The sequence below is a fragment of the Rhinolophus sinicus genome, linkage group LG06 (genome assembly GCF_036562045.2).
Source record: "Rhinolophus sinicus isolate RSC01 linkage group LG06, ASM3656204v1, whole genome shotgun sequence".
NCBI lineage: Eukaryota > Metazoa > Chordata > Mammalia > Chiroptera > Rhinolophidae > Rhinolophus > Rhinolophus sinicus.
The window spans coordinates 41,785,743-41,806,057 of NC_133756.1; the positions used below are offsets into that span (position 1 = coordinate 41,785,743).

The following is a 20,315-nucleotide window of genomic DNA, read 5'->3' on the forward strand; positions in this document are numbered from 1 at the left end:
TATGGTGATGGAAGGAGAACTGACTCTGGGTGGTGAAAACACAATGGGATTTATAGATGATGTAATACAGAATTGTACACCTGAAATCTATGTAATTTTACTAACAATTGTCACCCCAATAAATTTAATAAAATTAAATTTAAAAAAAAAAGAAATAGAAAAAAAAAAAAAAGACTCACAGCCATCATAGTGCTTGATATTCTAAGCACTATCAACATTAGAACAGGTGATAAAAGGGGAAGCTGGCTACAGTGCGAAAAAACACTCACCTTTTTGAATCATATGCTACAGAGCATATTTTGAACGCTTAAATCTACAACTCACACGTAAACACCATGACAAAATAATTGCTTTTTTTCTGTATCTATATCCGTCTCAGGTAGGTGTTCTACCAGAGTGGTTTTTTTCAACAGTTTGCAATCATAACCCTTCATTCAAACTTTAAATTCAAATAAAATATTACATAGCAGCAAATATGTAAAAAAAAATTAAAGTACAGCTGCTCTGGATAACAGGCAGTTGAAGCACAGCCTCCCCCTAGATCTCCTCTTCTGCTGTGAATCTATGTAAACCATTCTATAAATCAAATAACTTTCTTCATTTATCCATGATGAAAACAAACCCAAGTCACCTCCAGACACCAGTCCTCCAAAGAATACAGCTGAAAACATGACTTCATCACTCATAACTTCATACACATATCGCACAGTAATTTTTAAGTTAATCTTACCCGATATTCCACATTGGTGAATTAACCAAAAACAGACACAAATGCATTCACTCAGAAATCATAAAAAGTACCTATGACATATACTTCATACTGTTACCTTCCACAGAAGAAACAAAAATTGATAAGACATGGTCCTGTCCTCAGGGCTTTAAGTCTAGTAAGCGATGAATAAACATAACAAGGTAGGAAAAAAAGGTGACAGGTTCTAATTCAGAAAAGGATAAACTTCTTGTAGTTTGAGGATAAGAAAAAAAGGGAGTGGGATTTAAGCTGTTTTCTGAAGGAAACGGCAAATTACAGATGGGAAATAAGCACATTCCCAATAAAGGAACAGCTGCAGAGATGTGAAAGGCAAACAACCTCATTTGGCAGAGAAGCACAGGCTATGTGAAGAAAACCGTTACAGGCCTACTACCAGCGAGGGCCCAGGGCCCACAGCACTAGGCCAGCTTCGGAGACAAGCCCATCTGAATAAGTAATCATGAACGTGATAGGAGAAGGCTGGGGAAGGGCAGAGCAGCTATTATTTATGAAACACAGTGTTCCAAGCACTGTGCTAAGCAATTTGTAGATATTCTCATGTAAGCTTACCAATAACTTTGAGGTTTATAAAAATCATTATCTCTACTTCAAACTAAGGTTCAAAGAGATTAAGTCATTTGCCTAACATCACACTGGTGGCCTTCCTGGTTCAGGAAAGCAATAAAAGGAAATACAAAGAAGAGATCAGAATATAAATTAAGACTGGAAAAAGGGTGGGTGGGGGAAGCTCAAGAAAGTAAAATGCCAAACAGGAAGGATAAAACAGATGGAAGGTTGCAGAAATAAAGTAAAAGATAAAATAAATGAAGATAAGATTGAAGTCCTACGTAGACTGAAGGCCTTCCTGTATGAGCAACTTGGTGGGCTTTATTAGGTACTCCCAGAAGAAAGCAAAATAAGCATACTCTGGGTGGTGAACAAAAAATGTCATACACAGATGATGTATTACAGAATTGTACACCTGAAACCTATGTAACTACCAACCATTATCACCCCAATAAACTTTAATTTAAAAAAAATACAAAAGATGGGGATTCTTACCAGAAACAAAAACAAAAAACATAAGCATAGTCAAATGAGCTATAGAAATACCAAATATGTATTATGCCCTTCTTTGCTACCAAAACAATCATACTTTCACTTTCTATGAAGTCATTCCTCCCTTCAAGAATGTTTATCATATCGATCTCATCTCCTTAGGCTCAGCAACATAATGACCCACAGGTCTTGCAATTACTCAGCTTAACTTTCAATAATCTCCTTCACTTACAGAATCTCCACTCAAACTAGGTTATATGTTTATTATCAAAGACAAGTATTGCAACTTCTGTGCCTTGGCAGGTATTCCATTTTCCTAGAGTATGCTAAACTTCTCTTCTTTCAAACCTGAAAATCCACCTCTTCCAAAAAAATAAATTCCAGTGCTCACTTCGGCAGCACATATACTAAAAAAAAAAAATTCCAATCACTAATTCCACTGTACTTAAAGAAACCATATAAACGTGCATTGTAGTCATGTCTGTCCTTCATTCATTCAGTAAATATTCATTGAGCATCTACAATTACTATATATATATATATATACACACACACATACACATACATATGTATATAGATAGACATAGATACATATATAGAGATAGATACATATATATACATATATATGTAATAGTAAAACAAGTTATCCTATATAATTAAGTTCTGTGGGTAGTAAGCTGCATACAGCATGGTGCTTATAACTCTTATTTAAGAAACTCAAGGAATCAAGAGAACATGACAATTATAAACAATTACAGAGCAATATTAAAAGCATAATAAAGGTACATAGCAAGAGTTATATGTTCAGAGAGGAACAACCATTACCTGAAGGATCCGAGACTTTATGTAACAGGTGATACTCTAGAAATGTGCTCTTCAACTGTTACCAACGACAGTATAAATTTTTAAGGGGCTAAACACCAAGTCTTCTCACTTTTCTGCTCCTGAAGCACCTAATATTGTATTCTGAATACATCTGATACTCAGCAAATTTTACTACATACACATAATCCAACAGAAAATAGGTATCATTATACAATATCTAGAGATATTGTACTATTTAACTTCAAGGAAATGGATTATTCTTACTGAACAAGACTGAAAAACTCATCATTCAATTAAAGTTCAATTTAAAAAATGGAGGTGGGCAGACCAAATGAGATTATTAGTGAGGAATGTTTATTGAAAACTAAGTATTACGCAGAAATAAAAAATAATGAAATCTTGCCATTTGCAACAACATGGATGGACCTAGAGGGTACTATGATAAGTGAGATAAGTCAGACAGAGAAAAGACAAATACTGTATGGTTTCATTTACATGTAGAATCTTAAAAAACAAAACAAATGAACAAACAAAATAAACAAAGACTCACAGAAACAGAGACCAAAGGAATGGTTGCCAGGAGGGAGGGCGCTGGGGGAAGGGTAAAAATGATACAAGGAAATATAATCAATAATAGTGTGATAAGATTGCACAGTGACAGATGATTAATAGAATTAGTAGGGTGATCACATTGTAAACCTGAAACTAATATAACATTGTATACCAACTATACTTAAAGAAACTAAATAGCAATTGTAAGCAATAAAAACAAATTAGTTTCCTCAGTCTTTCCTATATAATTTCAACAGAAGAGGTATTTTTTTAATCCATTAGACATTTAAAGTGTGAAGTGCATTTATTGCGAAATTTTGAGACAGGATATTATGCGTTACTTAAAATATACATTATATAATCTAAAAATGGGAATAAACTTTAAAAGTAAAGTAACTGAAATTTAGGTGACTATGATTTTCTTACAGTTAAAGTAGCATTATCACAAGTTTTGTTTTAATATTCAAATTCATAGTAAGGTTTAACATGCATAAAAATATATAACGTTAAACATGTAATTAGTAAGAAGTTCTATTTTATCAGATTTGATAGTTTATAGCAGTGGTTTTCAGAATTTTGCTGTAGAACCCCTTTAATAAATAAAAATGTACCTAAAAGGTCTGTACAATAAAAGAGATCAGTTCAAAGCTGCTTGGCTGAAGAGCTAGAGTCTGGCGACCTTTCTACTCAGCACCCCTGCCTTCATTCTGAAGATCCATGATGGCAGGGAGAGTGTCTGCCTCTTTCACTAGGGTATAGCCAGTGCCTGACACAGCAATAACTCAAGAAATATTTGTGAATGAATGCACAAGGTTTAAATGAATGGATAAAAAAGTCATCGATGCACAATAATTACCCAATCTGGAATTGTTGCTTCAAGCTTTTTATTATGCCCACTTCCAACAGCAACTTCAAAGTAGAGTTATTTAAAAAGATACCATCAGTGCAGAAATGTCATGAAAAAAAGTTGAGTGAAATTCAACAAGCCATGGCAAAACACTGTATTAGAAGTTGTGTGGTGCACAAATATATGTTAGAGAAGTTCCCTCTCCTCAAGAACGTCCCATTAAATGAGAAAGACACTCAATTAGTAAGTTCAAAAAAAAAAGACAGACTATGATAAATGGTACAAAAGATAAAGCTCTGAAAAGTAAAGTCTAACAGGAAAGAACTTGGTTGGGAAGACTTCCTGGAGGAGCTCTGATCTGACTCCTAAAGAATAGGCAGAATTTCAATATGTGAATATTTTAAAAAAGTACATTTCTGGTAGGAAAAAAAACAGAGCAAATGAATGAAAATAGAAAAGTACCCTAAGGAATAATAGCAAGTTAACTGCACTAAAGCTTTAGGCCTCTTGTAGTAAAGAAAGAGATACCACTGTAAAGGGAAATTCGAACCAGTTTAAAAAGGCCACAATTCAACTTATAACATAGTACCTAGTAGTACGGGGACTAATAGACCTCATTTATCATGTTAAAATTAGCATACCTATGTGCTATAATCAAGTATGTACTTACAAGATCATTCATATTAGTTTGACTAGCTGGATTAATTTCTTCCAAAAATTCCAAGACATAAAATGTGTATCTATCCATAAGGTGAACTCCAATTGCAGGATCAGGTTGATGCTACGAAAAAGCAAAGTATAAAAAAGAACGAAATCTTGCCATTTGAAACAACATAGATGGACATTGTGGGCATTATGCTAAGTGAAATAAGTCAGACAGAGAAAGACAAACACTGTATGATCTCATTTATATGTGGAATCAAAAAACAAAATAAATAAAAACCAAAACCAAGGTTGTAGATGCAGAGAACATATTGGTGATTGACAGAGGTAGGGGTGGGGGCAAATGGATGAAGGGAGTCAAAAGATACAAACTTCCAGTTATAAAATAAATAAGTCCCAGGGATATAGTGTACAGCATAACAACAACAGTTAATAATACTGCACTGCATATTTGAAAGTTGCTAAAAGAGTAGATCTTAAGTTTTCATCACAAAAAAACAAAATTCTGTAACTACGTCTGGTGACAGATATTAGCCAGACTTATTGTAATGATCATTTCACAATATATACAAATATCAAATCATTATGTTATATACCTGAAAGCAATATAATATTGTATGTCAATTACATCTCGATATATTTTTTTTTAAAAAGCAAAGCAAAAATAGCATCATTATAACAAATGTTTTAAATGTAATCAAAATTTCCTTCTCAGGTGTTAAAAAGTCTAACAGTACAAAAGTCTAACAGATATACTCATACAGCATATAAACGATTTGAGAAATAGCCACGCATTCCAAAGACAATGCAGTTTACAAATGGGAAAAATGAACCTACCGAGAGTGAATCTTCTCCCACTTGGCTACTAGCTAAAGCCATTATATTGGGGGAATAAAATCGCTCATACATGGATGCTCCTTGACAAGTATCAATAATAAACAGTAGCTCATTGTAGCTGAAAGAAAAGTGATAATATCTTTGACATGAATCATGCTGTGAATCATACATTGACGAATATTTTTGCAATACTTCCATGAAATAAGATGTTGAGGTCATATCTTAATGACTTCATTAGCTAAAAATCTGAGATTTCTCAGAATTCTCAATACAAATTTGACATGAGAAATATTAAAGGTATAATCCTGGCCTAGAAAACCACCTCAACACGGAATGGTGGTTATGCCACAAAGTGGCTGCCCCAACTCTTTCCCTCTCCCTTATCTATGCCACATGATTCCAAATACAAATGAATATTGAATTCAACAAACACAAATTTGGTACTTACGCTGTTCTAGAAACTGAGGTACATTCAGAGAAAAACAACTACTACTATATATATATATATATATATAGTCATCATATATACATATATGTGTGTGTGTGTGTGTGTGTGTGTGTGTGATGACTTAGTCACCATACCCAAAGAGCTTAAAATCTAAGTGGAAGACAGACACATACACTGTGTGTTACGTGTTACAAATATTTATTGAGTCCCTCCACTGTGCCTGACACTAAGCTGGGAATACAACAGTCTCTGCCCTCATAGAGTTTAGAGTCTAAAAAGTCAAAGTGCTCTAAGAGCACTGAGAAAGGAACAAAGAGAACCATACAGGAAGGCAGGTCAGGAAAAGGTGATGTCTGACGTGGACAACGAAGAGTGAGTGAGTGTTGTTTAATCTATCAAAGAAAGGAATAGCACATTCCAGCAAAGGAAAAAGCCTGTACTAAGATACCTAAATGTGAGTATGTAAAAATGTTTGGGAAAGGGGGAATAGTACTGTGTAGCTAGGATTTAGAGTAATTTGGGGGAAATGGAGGGAAATTAGTTTCAAAAAGGTAAGGTAGAGTCAATCTGTCAAGTATCCCATAATAAAGTCTGGATCTTATCCTGTAAGTCTGAGGAAGACAGCAAGGCTTTTTTTAAAGGGAAATAACATAATAAGCTCTGTTTTAGAATGAACTCCTAGCTGGTAAAAGTGAAACTGGGGAGCAGGTAAGCTTTCTCAGAGGTTTCTGTCAGAGGATCTAGGTAAACAGCTAATATTACACCTAGAAAAGAAAGCACGTAATCTTGAACCACAATATCTAAGCAGGTGGTGGAAAGCATAAGTAACATGACACATTTGTTCTGAGAGAAAAATCTGTGGATGCTCGTGAGGATCAGAAACATCTACATTTATGAGAGGCAGTACAATAAAATAATTAAGAGAGTAAGCTCTGGGATCGAACCCTGGGTCGTGAATCCTAGGCCTGGCACTTTCTGGCAGTGTAAAAGGTTGGCAAGTTACTTAATTTGTTTACCTCAATTTTCTCATTTTTAAAAATGGGAATAATAAAAGTACCTACCTCATGGAGTTGTTATTAAAACTAAATGGGTAAACATACAATGTGATACATAGATAATGTATTACAGAATTGTACACCTGAAATCTATGTAACTTTACTAAAATTGTCACCCCAATAAATGCTACCGTGCTTCCCCGAAGATAAGACCTAGCCAGACAATCAGTTCTAATGCGTCTTTTGGAGCAAAAATTAATATAAGACCCAGTCTTACTTTACTATAAGATCGGGTATGATATATGATGTGATATAAAAAATATAATACCGGGTCTTATATTAATTTTTGCTCCAAAAGACGCATTAGAGCTGATTGCCTAGGTCTTATTTTCGGGGGGAAACGGCAATTAAAAATAAATAAATAAATAAATAAATAAATAAATAAATATTCAGTGAGGGGGAAAAAAACTAAATGAGACAATACATGTAAAGCACAGTGCTCAGCACCTACTATGTATTCAATAAATGTAAGCTATGAATAACACAAAACCAGTAACTAGTAAAATCATCCTCAACACTTCCATTCTTTCTGCTTATGCTTATAACTCAGTATTTATAATGTTTAATTTGTAGCATAGTTGGGTACATATTTCTCCTTTCCACTACATTTTAAACGCTTTGAAGGCAGAATACACATAATATTCCCCTCTGTGCCGTATGTGTAGAAGGTAACGCACAGGTGTTTACTGAAGGTAATCAAGTAAAAAGCAGTTCTACTGCTATTTTAAATTCACTTAAGTTCATATGACAACTTTTAACTAAAGGGGTGCTGACCATTGGATTACTAACAATATATCATCCTTAATGTGAGCTAAGTTACAAATTTTATACTAATCATAATTTCGACATGTTTTCCCCCAAAGACTAAATAATGCATTGCTATTGCATGGAGGGCCACATAAGATGCAAAAAAGTAAGAATAGGCACAAGTTGGAAAATACATATATGTTCACAATCCCCCTAATAATGGGGAACTTGGTTAGTGAGACTCTTATTCCTCCAAAAAGGATGCTAAATAACAAGAGGTATGATCCTAAAAGATTAACTTTTTTCATGCTCTTTAAAACCCTGAGGTTTGTTTTTTTTTTTAATAACTCCATTCAGTAGACATAACAAACATAAATCTAAAAGGGTGAAATGATTCAAATAAGTTAAGATCTCATACAATAAGATCTACAAATATAGTAACCATGGAAAAATTAGGTACTAATTTATCTTATGAAAAGTAGTCATTTGCTAATTACCGTCTTTTCTGCCACATTTGTTCAAAAGCATCTGCAAGTTCTATGTTGGTAATTTCTTCAGAATCTTGAAATTTCAAGAAACCATTTCCACCATGTCCTTGCAGGAAGAGTCAAAAAGATCAGACAGACACATTTTTTAATGCAAATGGCATGCATCCAGATATATTTACTGCATTCATGGCAATTTTTAATATCATATGTTATTTTATACTCTGAAGTAAAAAATACTGTGGAAACAAATTTAATTTTCTATTATGCCAATTAGAAAGAGAATGAATAATGGTAGACTGTGTAAAACATAGTAGATGCAACATCTTTAAGAGTTTTGCTATCATTCAATTCTAGAAAATCACATTTATATTTACTCACTGGCTCCATTACATAAGAAATAAGTTTCCATAGATAAAAATTTCTCAAATACCAGGCAAACATTTTAGGTGAGAAAGGAGTTGAAGCCACTAGCTAGTACCGTGGTAAGCAGTACTAGTCACAGGGCATACTTGGCATGCTGTACTACTAGGAAGTGCAGTTCTCACTTTAAAAAATGATGTTTTTACTACCATCAAAACCATCCCAGAAGAGTTGACTAGAAAATTGTGACATTTAGAATTCATGATAGAGCCAGTCTAAAATGGATTCAAATGTCAGCTTTTCCACTTAATGACTGTTATCATAAACAAATTACTTAATCATTTTTCTAGGCATCAGTTTCTTCGGCTATCGAGAAATGTGTCAGGAAGCCCATCCTTAGCAAGCCTATGTAGCTCCTTAGTGCAGATTTTCAAAGGTACCACCCACTGGTTAGCAAAGAGGAAAAATCTGTCTATTTCAGTGCCCCCTCTTTGAATAGATGCAGTCCTTCGAGCTCAAAGAGTGGTGAGTGGCTATGTCTTTGTGGGGGAAACAAAATATTTCTCCCTCTCATTAGACAACTCTATGGCAGGTCACACAGCCTAGTAAGTAAGTGTAAACATGTACTAGATTTCAGCTCCGACTCATCTCCCTACATATACACTTATGTGCAGTGCACAAACCACACAACCATATATGACAACTCTGAACATCAGCACCTAAATTTTCGGGTTGCTGTGAGGATGAAATGAATTACACACAACGATTTAGAGTATTGCCTTATGTATAGTAAGCCTCAATACTATCTATTATCATTTTTATTATCATAATTATCAGCCCTCCTATTCTCTTCTCTGGGTTGGCAAACTTTTTCTGTGAAGGGCCAGACAGTAAATGTTTTAGGCATGTGGACTACAGGGTCTCTGTTGAAGCTACTAAACTCTGCTGTTGTAGTGTAAAAGCAGCCATAGACAATATGCAAAATAAGTGGATACATGTGTGTTCTAACAATACTTTATTTCCAAAACAAGCAGCCCTTCCATGGACCATAGTTTATTAAATCCTATGTTAGACTACTGGAATTTCTTCCATATCAATAAAATCAGAAGAAAAAAAAAGTTGTAAAACCCCTAGTTTAGTACATCAAATAAAGCTAAGCTACAAGACTTCATTCTATTTGCCACAAAAGCTTGAAAATTTCTTGTAACTGTCAAATAAACTAAAATGAAAACTTTCTTGACTTCATTAACGTTGCTGAATTTATAAACTTTATAAATTGACTGAATTTTAAAAGCTGTATATACATTATAGATAAATAAAAGTAAACCACTAAGTAGGGGTCAGTAATTGTCCTGCTGTGTGACATCTAAGAATCATTCTGTACCTGTTTTATCATCAATTGAATGGAATGTCCCCTGAAAAAAATTTTAAATATCATTTGATCAACATTCATATTTACTGAATACTACTATAAAACAGGGCACTGGTGGTAAAAAGATGAAAAACACATTATCAATGACATCTTGGAGTTCAAAATCTAATGAAGTCAATAAATACCAGACAAAAAAATAGTAAGTTAAATGCTAAGATAGAAACTACAGATTAATATATGAGTGTAAAGAGGAGAGCTTACACCAGCCAGGAGATGAGAAGTGCCTTAGGGCAATTAGAAAATGTATTATACGTACGAGCACACTTCTGAGGGAAAAAAGAGGCCCTATTAAAAATTACATTGGGACAACAGGTGCAAATCAGGCAATTTGAAACAGATGTCACCCAAGACTTAGGAAGAAAAATCACTGAAGGAAGGGACTGTTAAGCTAACATTTAACAGATAAAGAATAATCAGGTAGGCAAGGGAACTGAGAAGACATCCATAAGCAAAGGCAATAGCTTAAGCAAATATATCGAGGGCAGAGACAAATGCGTGGAAGAGAATTAGAAAAAGTGTAAAAACTAAAATTAAATGAAGCAATAATATAAATAATACATATTACATATTACCTATAGTGTAACTAAATAAATAATATAACTATATTACGGAGGACTTTATCTCCAATGGTCCTCAAAGTATAGACAAAAGACTACTGCAGCTCACATCTGGGGAGTATATTTTAAGTGCAGTTTCATGAGCCCCACGCCGGACCAAAACTAAATCAGAATTTTAGGAACCAGCTTACGTATCTGCATTTAGGTAAGCTTTATGCATACTGAAGTCTGAGACTCCATCAATGGGAAACCATTGTAAAGTTTTAAGCAGAGGAGGGACAGATTTGCAATCTCTATTAAATACCTGAGTAGCATGATTAATAGGAGACAAAACCGAAGGCAACAGGCTATAACAGGATACTAAGTAAAAGGTGATATGTTTTACCAGGGTAATAGTAAAAAATATATAGGTAAGAAACTAAAGGACAGCACAAAATGTCGTACTGTTTTCAAATATCATTTTAAGTTGTTATGTATTATGAGATAAGAGAACTATGTAACAAATAAACTATTTTAACCAAAAATCATCTAAGGTGTTTAAATTTCTTTCCATGCAGATTTCTTTCTGAAAAGAATAACAATATATTCTATTATTAAATATCTAAATTCTGAAATTACCTGTCATATAAATAAGAATATTGCTCCTATCATCAGAAAGAAGACGTTTTGACCGAGGAGTACTAGGTGGGATCCTCCCAGTTAATACCCGTAAAAAATTCTCCACAGTTACCTGGGAAAAAAAAGAAAGAGAGAGAGAGAGAAATCAGATAAAACAGAACCTTGAAAAACCTGATATATATATATTTTTTACTTTCAAAAATATTCCTTCTTCTTTCTCTATGTATTATTACTCAATCTAAACTGAAAATAAAACATAAGATGTATAACTCGAAATATATTTAAATACATATTTCAAAGTAACTTTGCTTCCAGTTAAAAAAAAAACACCACTAAAAATGAACAAATAATAAGAAAAAAAAGTTAAATTCTAAATTTAAAACTTTAAATGCCATGCAAAGTATTGTCAAAAACTTAAAAATTATAAATCTGTCTTCATAGGCAATTCTTTAGGAAAATAAAAAAATATACTAGTAGAAACTTGTTAATAAATTCAGCTATTATACTATTGCAGCTAATTTGTGCCAATACTTAGTCAATTCTAGATTAACCATGAAAGATAGGTCCATAATAAATCATAAAAATAAAACCATAAGGATAGGGCCATAAATAATCCCCCAATTATGTATTTTGATTTTTTTTTTTAAATGAATTTTGTTACTTAAATTTCACCAGAGGTATCTAACATGTAAAAAATTCCTAACACTTTAAACCAGATTTGCCAACCTGGAATTTCTGGACCTCTGGGATTCTTTGAAAGTATATTAAAAGTTACAGAGAGTATAATACTAATTTAAAATTATACATACAGATCTAAATTTAAAAAGCAGAAAATCTCTCTAGGTTTCTTGTTCGACTTTTCTCTAGATTGTGGGTATGTAAATGTATACGGATGTGTGTGTGTGTGTGTGTGTGTGTGTGTAAGCTGCTTGGTTTTCATTTTTCCCAGAAGAAAGCAAAATGCTAAGTGTTTTAATAGGACTTCTTGTTGTCTAACAAGAATGGAAAATTTTTGGTCTGCCTTTTATGATGACTACATAAACAAGTATAAAGTCCGACATTTTTAATCGTTGAACAAACATTTTTTTAATGCCTTCAAAAGGCTATAGGTACTTGCTAGATATAAGACACATAAGATATAGGCCATGTCCTCAAGGACCTTACAGCCTGGGACGAGATAGATATGCTTTTAAAATTGCTTCTACACAAGTCTGGGAACACAGGCGATTGTGTCTTACTTTTGGTAGGCTTGGTAAAAGGAGAAGGATTATCGAGGAAGACTTCATCAAGGAAGACTTCAAATTTTAAACATATTCAAAATCTACTAAACTTAAAAAATGAAGTTTCAAAGGAAGAAAATATAGCATAATGCTATTTTTCAAATTTACTTTTTAATTTTTAACCATATATACATGTAATGCGGGGGACCCTGCTCGCTGCGCCATTTGTCGTGCGGGGAGGCCTGCAGGGTCTCTGTTCCCGCTCCCCACATAACGCAGGATATGGTGAGGCCAAAAAGGAACACCCACGGAGCCATAGGTAGGGGAGTCATACCACTATATTCTCTCTGGCGGCACTATACTCTCACTGGAGGCTGGATCCACACTGTCCACAAACCGCCATCCACGCTTGCCAGCCCAGCCGCCATCTTCTTGCTAGCCCCCATTCTTTCTCTCTCTTTTTCCTTCTCCCTTCTCCTCTCCCAGCATAGCCACAGCAGTTATATTAGTGGCCAATGGCTCACTGGTTACAGCTGACGGCCAACTAGCCACAGCTGATGGCCATGCAATCACAGTTGGCCATTTACTACCTGAGCCAGCACCTTTCTATGTGAGGCCGAGAGCCTGGAAACTACTTTCTGGGGCTCTGCCCCCACAATACATAAAAACACTAGAAGCCTATTAAAAGTAGTAGAAATATGGGTGAGTTTTTTCTTAGTCATTTTAATTTTCCCACAATTAATATATTTACTAAAAATACGAAATTTGAAATTTTAGATCAAATATGAAAAACTAATACATTTACTGTAAAAGAAAGCTGATACATGAAACCTCATTGAAATACTCTTATAAAAACCAAGATAAAATTGTTTTATCCTAGATGTACATATAGATATATAAAAAAATGTTCATGTTGTGATAGTTTTACTTTCACATTGTTTCTTTAATATGAACTCCACAGACAGAATTCTATCAAGGCTTCCTTAACAATTATGTACAAAGTTTAAAGAAAAAGAGTAAGACTATATTATTCTACCATTATTTTAAAGTTTAAAAGTAACAATAACTACATTTCAAAAATTTTGCTAAATTAAACAATTTACCTCATAACTTCTATAATCTACTTCCACATCATCTCCATAGACATTTAGTTCCATATTCTTGTGACTGAACACTGTAGCTGGTTTGGGATTCCTAGGGTTGCATGCCATATCATCTGCAAGCATCAGAACAATGTGACTAAAAAAAAAAAAAAAAATTCCAGAAAATACATTATTTAAATAAACCAAAAAAAACAAAACAAATGCATTTTATTTATATCATGTAGCAATTATATTCATTCTTTTGTTAATTAAAAATAACTCAATTAGAGTACATATTTAAAAGAACTATATTTTTTCATATCCTTATACAAGTTTTAAGGTAGAGAAATTAGAGCAATCTGGCATGAATTTATCTACAGAACTTGGGGTTTTTAACTTAAATGTTTTTTTCCCAACAGAGTATACATTATGCCACATAGCAAAAGAAAGCTGAAGGAGCTACACTGTCCTACACAAACATTTTTTTAAATTAGTGGTGTTTGACATTATCAGCACTTTAGAGTCTACATGAAACTATAGTCCAAAGAATTTAACTTTCAGAATCACAAACACTTAAGTATGAAAACGTGCAATCTATCAGCAAGTGCAGTCAGTGTACCACATAAACACATCTCCAACCCAATCACTCTCACTGGCTCCACTCCATCTCCCTAAAACCAGCCACTACCCTCCCTTGACTAGATGCTAGAATGGCTCCCTACCTGGCTTCCTGCTTCCATTCTTGCTTTTTTACAGTTCATTTTCCTTAGAGTCACCAGGATGATCTTTTTTAAATAAGTCAAATCATTAAACTTTCTCACTTAAAACCCTTCAAGGACTCCCCATTACAATTAGAGGAAAACCAAAACTCCTTACATGGTCTAAAAAGCTCAATTAACGTGGTCTCTGTCTCCAACGTTAGCCTGTACCACCCACATTCACTATGTTCCTTCCACACTGGTCTTCCTTCGGTTCTAAGAACATGCCAAGCCTTTCCCACTTCAGGGCTACGGACCAAATTTAGACTTCTCTCCCCTCAAATGCTATCATTCCAATCTCAGCTAAGGTACTCTATTCTCATCTCATTACCAGTTTTATTTTCTATAGGTCATTTATGAATCTCAAATCCCCATCATCTCCCACCACCACCCCCATTAGAATAAAAGCTCTCTTGAGGGCACGGGCTTTACCTGTCCTGTTCACCACTATAACACTCAGGCTTAGTAACAGAGCCTGGCATTAGTAGGCATTCAATAAATGTTCATTGAGTGAATGAAACCTTTTCATTTTTGCGTATATTTTCTTTGAGACAAAATTATAAAATTTCTCTTAAATACTTCTCATCTTGATCTTACCATTAAAACTTAAGTATGAAAACATGTTGAACACAAATCGGGCAATTCTTTATTCTACCATATACTTGAGCTTCCCAAACATAACGGGAAAATTAATGTGACACATGTAATTAGTTTAGCAGGAAATAGCAAGAAGAAAATGTTCTGCTGCATATGTTCCAAATGCATTAAAGTTCAAAACTGAAACATTGTGATTTTTCTTGAAAATTGGCTAGATTTCTATTTTGAAAGCGGTCCAACCCTGTCACATTCAAAGATCAGATCTTCAGCTGTGATTCATACTCACAGAACGGTGGAAGTTATTCCTCTTAAAATGGTAAATATATCTTCTCTTTTTAATAACAAGATGATTAACTTCCAGTAAGTTATTATTAATCATATCTTTTTCTGTTATATGCCACTATTAAAATGGCCTCCCAATCCCAATATAATAATAAAGGTATTCCTTTAGGCCATGTTTTTGGGTTAAGGTTAATTGTACTCCATGAAATTAATTTCAATATCTACCCAATGTCAGTATCACAAAGAAGTAGTAATTTCAGCTTAAAATTATAAATTGAATCAACATTTTTCCTACAGGTAATTTTTTAAATTTATTTTTCAATTATAATTGACATACACTATTATATCAGCTTCAGGTTTTACTATAGACCATTTTGAGCCTCAATATAAGTACTATTTATAACCCTCTGTTACCATAATCAATATATCATTAAAAACCATATTTGTGGATAATAAATGAAAAACAGGACAGGAAACAGGCTGGATTTCAAAGGTTTAGAAGTCCAACCGCATATTCTGATTCACTGTTTCTAAAACTTAAGAAATGTTCAGAACTGTTTTCTGGAGGGAAAACAAAACAAAACAAAACAAAAAAAACTCTCATTTGGTCCAAGTGCTAAATTATTCATATAATGATATTTAAATGTATACATGAAAGTAAATTCCTTAGGCTTATAGTTCTTATAAACCATAAATAAATATAAAATTATAAATTAAACTCTAACAAAACTACCAAACTAATAATACTCTAAAAACATTCATTCCTTTTGAAGAATGATGTTATTTTGCTAAAATTACATGACTACTGTGATATTTAACAGGAGAAAGAAAGAATGTCAGGCCTGGTTCCACACTTCATTTTTTTCTGTATTTTGACATTCACACTATAATATAATTCGATGATATGGAGAGTCTGTTCACAAAAATATGTTGTAAAAAATGCAATTCATGACTTCCAGGCTCTGTTTACTATTCAGGATAATCAGATCTTATATTTAACTAAGACTTTGCCAATAAACATTCTTTGAACACCAGTTATTCTGAGATCTAACTTGCTGACTCCTTAAAGTATCTTTTTCACTTGAATATCAGGTTAGTACCACAACAGTTATTTCCGTCTTCACTGAATGGGTATCAGATCACTTCTGGAATTAAGACCAAAACAATCTACACTGAAGACATACTAGTATATCCCTATAAATAATGATAGGAACTTCCTTTGTATCTTATTAAAATTAAGACAAAATCCCTCAAATACATCCAATCGATATAAGAATTAGATATTCTTACAGTTTGGCAATCCTATACTACCATGTGTGATGACTCAACTTTCACACTTGATTCGAGCCCCTGCAAAACTCTACATCGTACAACAAAGCACATGGTAATATGGCCTTCTCTTAAAATAAACCCAAAAGAAAAGTGAGCACTGGATTTGTATGAAATTCAAACTGGGTTTGAATCCAAACAATACCGTGGTTATTTATATAAGTAGTTTTCACAATTTTTAGTTTTCACATTTTTAAAATCATGCAGTCCAGTAAAAAAAAAAAAAAAAAATGTGAGGACATACCCATATACAGCTACTAATTTCTAAGTCAGATGTATTTGCTAATTTAAATATATATAATAATACTAGGGGAGCATAACTTCTTTTAGATAAAAAAAGCAAACATAAAGAAAGTATTTATATTTCCTTCCTTTACCACTCTTTAGTATCTGATCTGAATAAAATACCTTGATCATGCTTATATAGATTTTAAAGATCATAAATATAAAAATGTAAATTTAAATCTTGTCAAAAAAGAAACATATGTAGAGGGGACAACGGCCTAAAATAAATACTTTCCCATTGTCATGTTTGCCAAACATTGAAGGAACAGGTAAGCCCTGCTTCCGGAGTGCTAGGACCTTTAACCCACCTCCCTGAAATTCTTCGTTGGCCCAATCAGGAACTAGTAACCAATGGGTTAAAAAAAATGAATAAATAGATGAATAATCTTTTACCACCACAGACCATTAGAATGTGAAATTTCAAAAAGCATAATTTTTCATTTATAATAGACTGTTATTACCTTAATAAAAATTTTTCCCTGAATGAAATTTAAATAAATTACTGTATTGGTCAAAACGTTTCTAACTGTTCACTTAAAATTGCTATACATTTCTACAGTCATGCTACTAATTAGATAATACTGCATTAGAGCACCTTTAGCTACCATAGCTAGGGTCACCAGGCTTATGTTCAATAATATTACCATCCAATCTAGAACAGTAGCTGAAGCAGATCTGAAGATCACAGGAATCTTTGAGGCTCTTAAATCTCATGTTTTCTGTTCATAGGAGTCACTTCTTTTTTTCCTGACATAAATTATTCAGGATATTCTACAGAGTATTGCTTCTGCAGCAATGTTCAAACAAGCAAATTCAAATTTTGTTATATAATCATTAGCTGCATGCCAGAGTAATTCACTTTTTGGCTTTTCTTTCTCTTTCTCTTCCATGTCTTGAGAGATCTCCAAGTGAATAAATCTCCACACCGATGCACTATGAAACTAATAAGAACAAATCTGCTAGCCACAGGTGCTAAATCATCAAGATTTTCGGAATTACTTTCAGTACTTGCCAAATGTCAAACAACTGGCATTACTAGACTATATGATGCCAGGTATTTTATACTTATATTATTAGAAATAAAACTCAAAAAATTGCACTGCAGAGACAGGAAGTCAACAGCAGCAGACATGTTACCTGAGGGTAGAGCTACCTAGCTATCGGCTCATGTATTTAAAGTTACACGTGGTTTAACGTAATAAGATGATAACTAACATTTATTAAGCACTTGGTATATCTCAAGCACTGCACTAATAAAATAAGCACATTACAAGCATTATCTCATACATTAGTTCTGAGATATACATTAGTGCCATCCCTATTTTACAGGTTATTAAACCGAGGCACACAGAAGTTAAGTAACGTGTCCCAGGTCACACAGCTAGTAGGGAGTGCTTAGATTCAAACCCAGTTTGTCTGACATGAACATATATTTTTAACAATTCTGCATTACCCTGAATCTATGTGAACGGGCATCTGAAAGGATTTAATGGTGTATTTTTGTTTCATATTGATAATTTAATCAACACAGATGATTAAATTTAATGCATAACTCATTATTGCTGTTTAATATTTATGGCACGTAACATACAAAACGGGCCCTTGAAATTCTAAATGGAATCATCCAGAGACCTTAGCAAACTCTCAAATTGAAATATAGCACTAAAGTATGTAAGTTCTCCTTTAAACATAGTAAGGTATAACTGAAAATTTTAAGTGGCCATTTTAAAGCAAAACTCAGAGAACAGAACTTCAAAGAAATACAGAGGCTAACTAGCCAGTCTCCAATTCCCCAAAGCCCTTGACTCTTCTACAGAAAGGCACTGGGACTACATTCTACTGCTGGCCCTTGTCTCAGCAGGTCTTTTCCACCACTAAGGTGGCCATTTTCACTCTCAATCATCTGCACCTGCACCTGTAGCCTACACTTAAGTCTTCACTGCTTCATCTCTGCTTTCAGACACTCCCCAATATTAACTATTCTCTGAGGGAGCAACCAGCAGAGATGTCCAGCCCACTCCCCTCCCCTTTCCTGTAAGAGTTAAAATTAATATTATGTAGACCAGTTTTTCATCTCCTTCTTCCTATTTTCTATTGCTCAACTTTCCACTACCGAGTTCACTAACTTACTCAAGAACACCGGTCTCAAGGCTTGGAATTCAAATCTTTGCATTACCAAAATTACAAGTTACTGTATTTCTTGAACATTTTGGATGGCTCACAGAAATAGTCAACCTAAAGAATGCTGCATTGGCAACCAACTGAATGGGAGAAGATTTTTGCAAACAGTGCCTCCGATAAGGGGCTAATATCCAAAATATACAACGAACTCATGAAACTCAACAACGAAAAAACAAACAACCCAATTGAAAAATGGGCAGACGACCTGAAAAGACATTTCTCCAAAGAGGACACACAAATGGCAAATAGACATATGAAAAAATGCTCAACATCACTAATCATCAGAGAAATGCAAATATAAACCACAATGAGATATCACCTCACCCCAGTCAGAATTGCTATCATCAACAAGACAAATAGTAACAAGTGTTGGAGGGGCTGTGGAGAAAAAGGAACCCTCATACACTGTTGGTGGGAATGCAGACTGGTGCAGCCGTTATGGAAGGCAGTGTGGAGGTTCCTCAAAAAATTACGAATAGAATTACCATATGACCCAGCAATCCCTCTCCTGGGTATCTACCAAAAAAATCTGAAAACATTTATCCATAAAGACATGTGTGCTCCAATGTTCATTGCAGCTTTGCTTACGGTGGCCAAGACATGGAAACAACCAAAATGTCCTTCGATAGATGAATGGATAAAGAAGTTGTGGTATATATATACAATGGAATACTATTTGGTGGTAAGAAAAGATGATATAGGAACATTTGTGACAACATGGACGGATCTTGAGAGTATGATGCTAAGCGAAAGTCAGACAGAAACAGCAGAGAACCATGTGATTTCACTGATATGTGGTATATAAACCAAAAACAACAAAAGAGCAAGACAAACAAATGAGAAACAAAAACTCATAGACACAGACAATAGTTTAGTGGTTACCAGAGGGTAAGTGGGGTGGGGGGTGGGAGATGAGGGTAAGGGGGATCAAATATATGGTGATGGAAGGAGAACTGACTCTGGGTGGTGAACACACAATGGGATTTATAGATGATGTAATACAGAATTATACACCTGAAATCTACGTAATTTCACCCCAATTGTCACCCCAATAAATTAAAAAAAAAGAAGAATTCTGCATTAATGAATGCCACTTACCTAGTATAATGTATTTTTGTCAAAATACATAGGATAAAATTTTTTTAATCTTGATAGATCGCATATAGTCCATCATAATGGAAATCACTGTGTGCAATCTTTCACATATTCTCATGTTTAACAGAAATATTCCTTTGGTTAATTTTTTCCAGTAATGATCTGTACAGATTTAGTCAGTCGCCCCAACTCAACTACTTTTACGACAAGCATCTTGGAATCATGTTTAGCACCAGTAGAAGATTTT

The 20,315-nt window shown here is 34.0% G+C and overlaps 1 protein-coding gene across 1 annotated transcript in view; it reads right to left on the reverse strand.

Annotated features, from left to right (window-relative positions):
* The window catches only part of PIGK (phosphatidylinositol glycan anchor biosynthesis class K), a 111,149-nt gene that overhangs the window by 56,495 nt on the left and 34,339 nt on the right, over positions 1 to 20,315 (reverse strand). The window contains exons 4-8 of the mRNA XM_074337057.1: positions 13,563 to 13,698; positions 11,240 to 11,351; positions 8,282 to 8,378; positions 5,535 to 5,652; positions 4,705 to 4,815 (exon numbers count right to left, since the gene is read on the reverse strand). Coding sequence (XP_074193158.1) covers positions 4,705 to 4,815; positions 5,535 to 5,652; positions 8,282 to 8,378; positions 11,240 to 11,351; positions 13,563 to 13,698 — 574 coding nt within the window. The remainder of the gene's footprint in view (positions 1 to 4,704; positions 4,816 to 5,534; positions 5,653 to 8,281; positions 8,379 to 11,239; positions 11,352 to 13,562; positions 13,699 to 20,315) is intronic.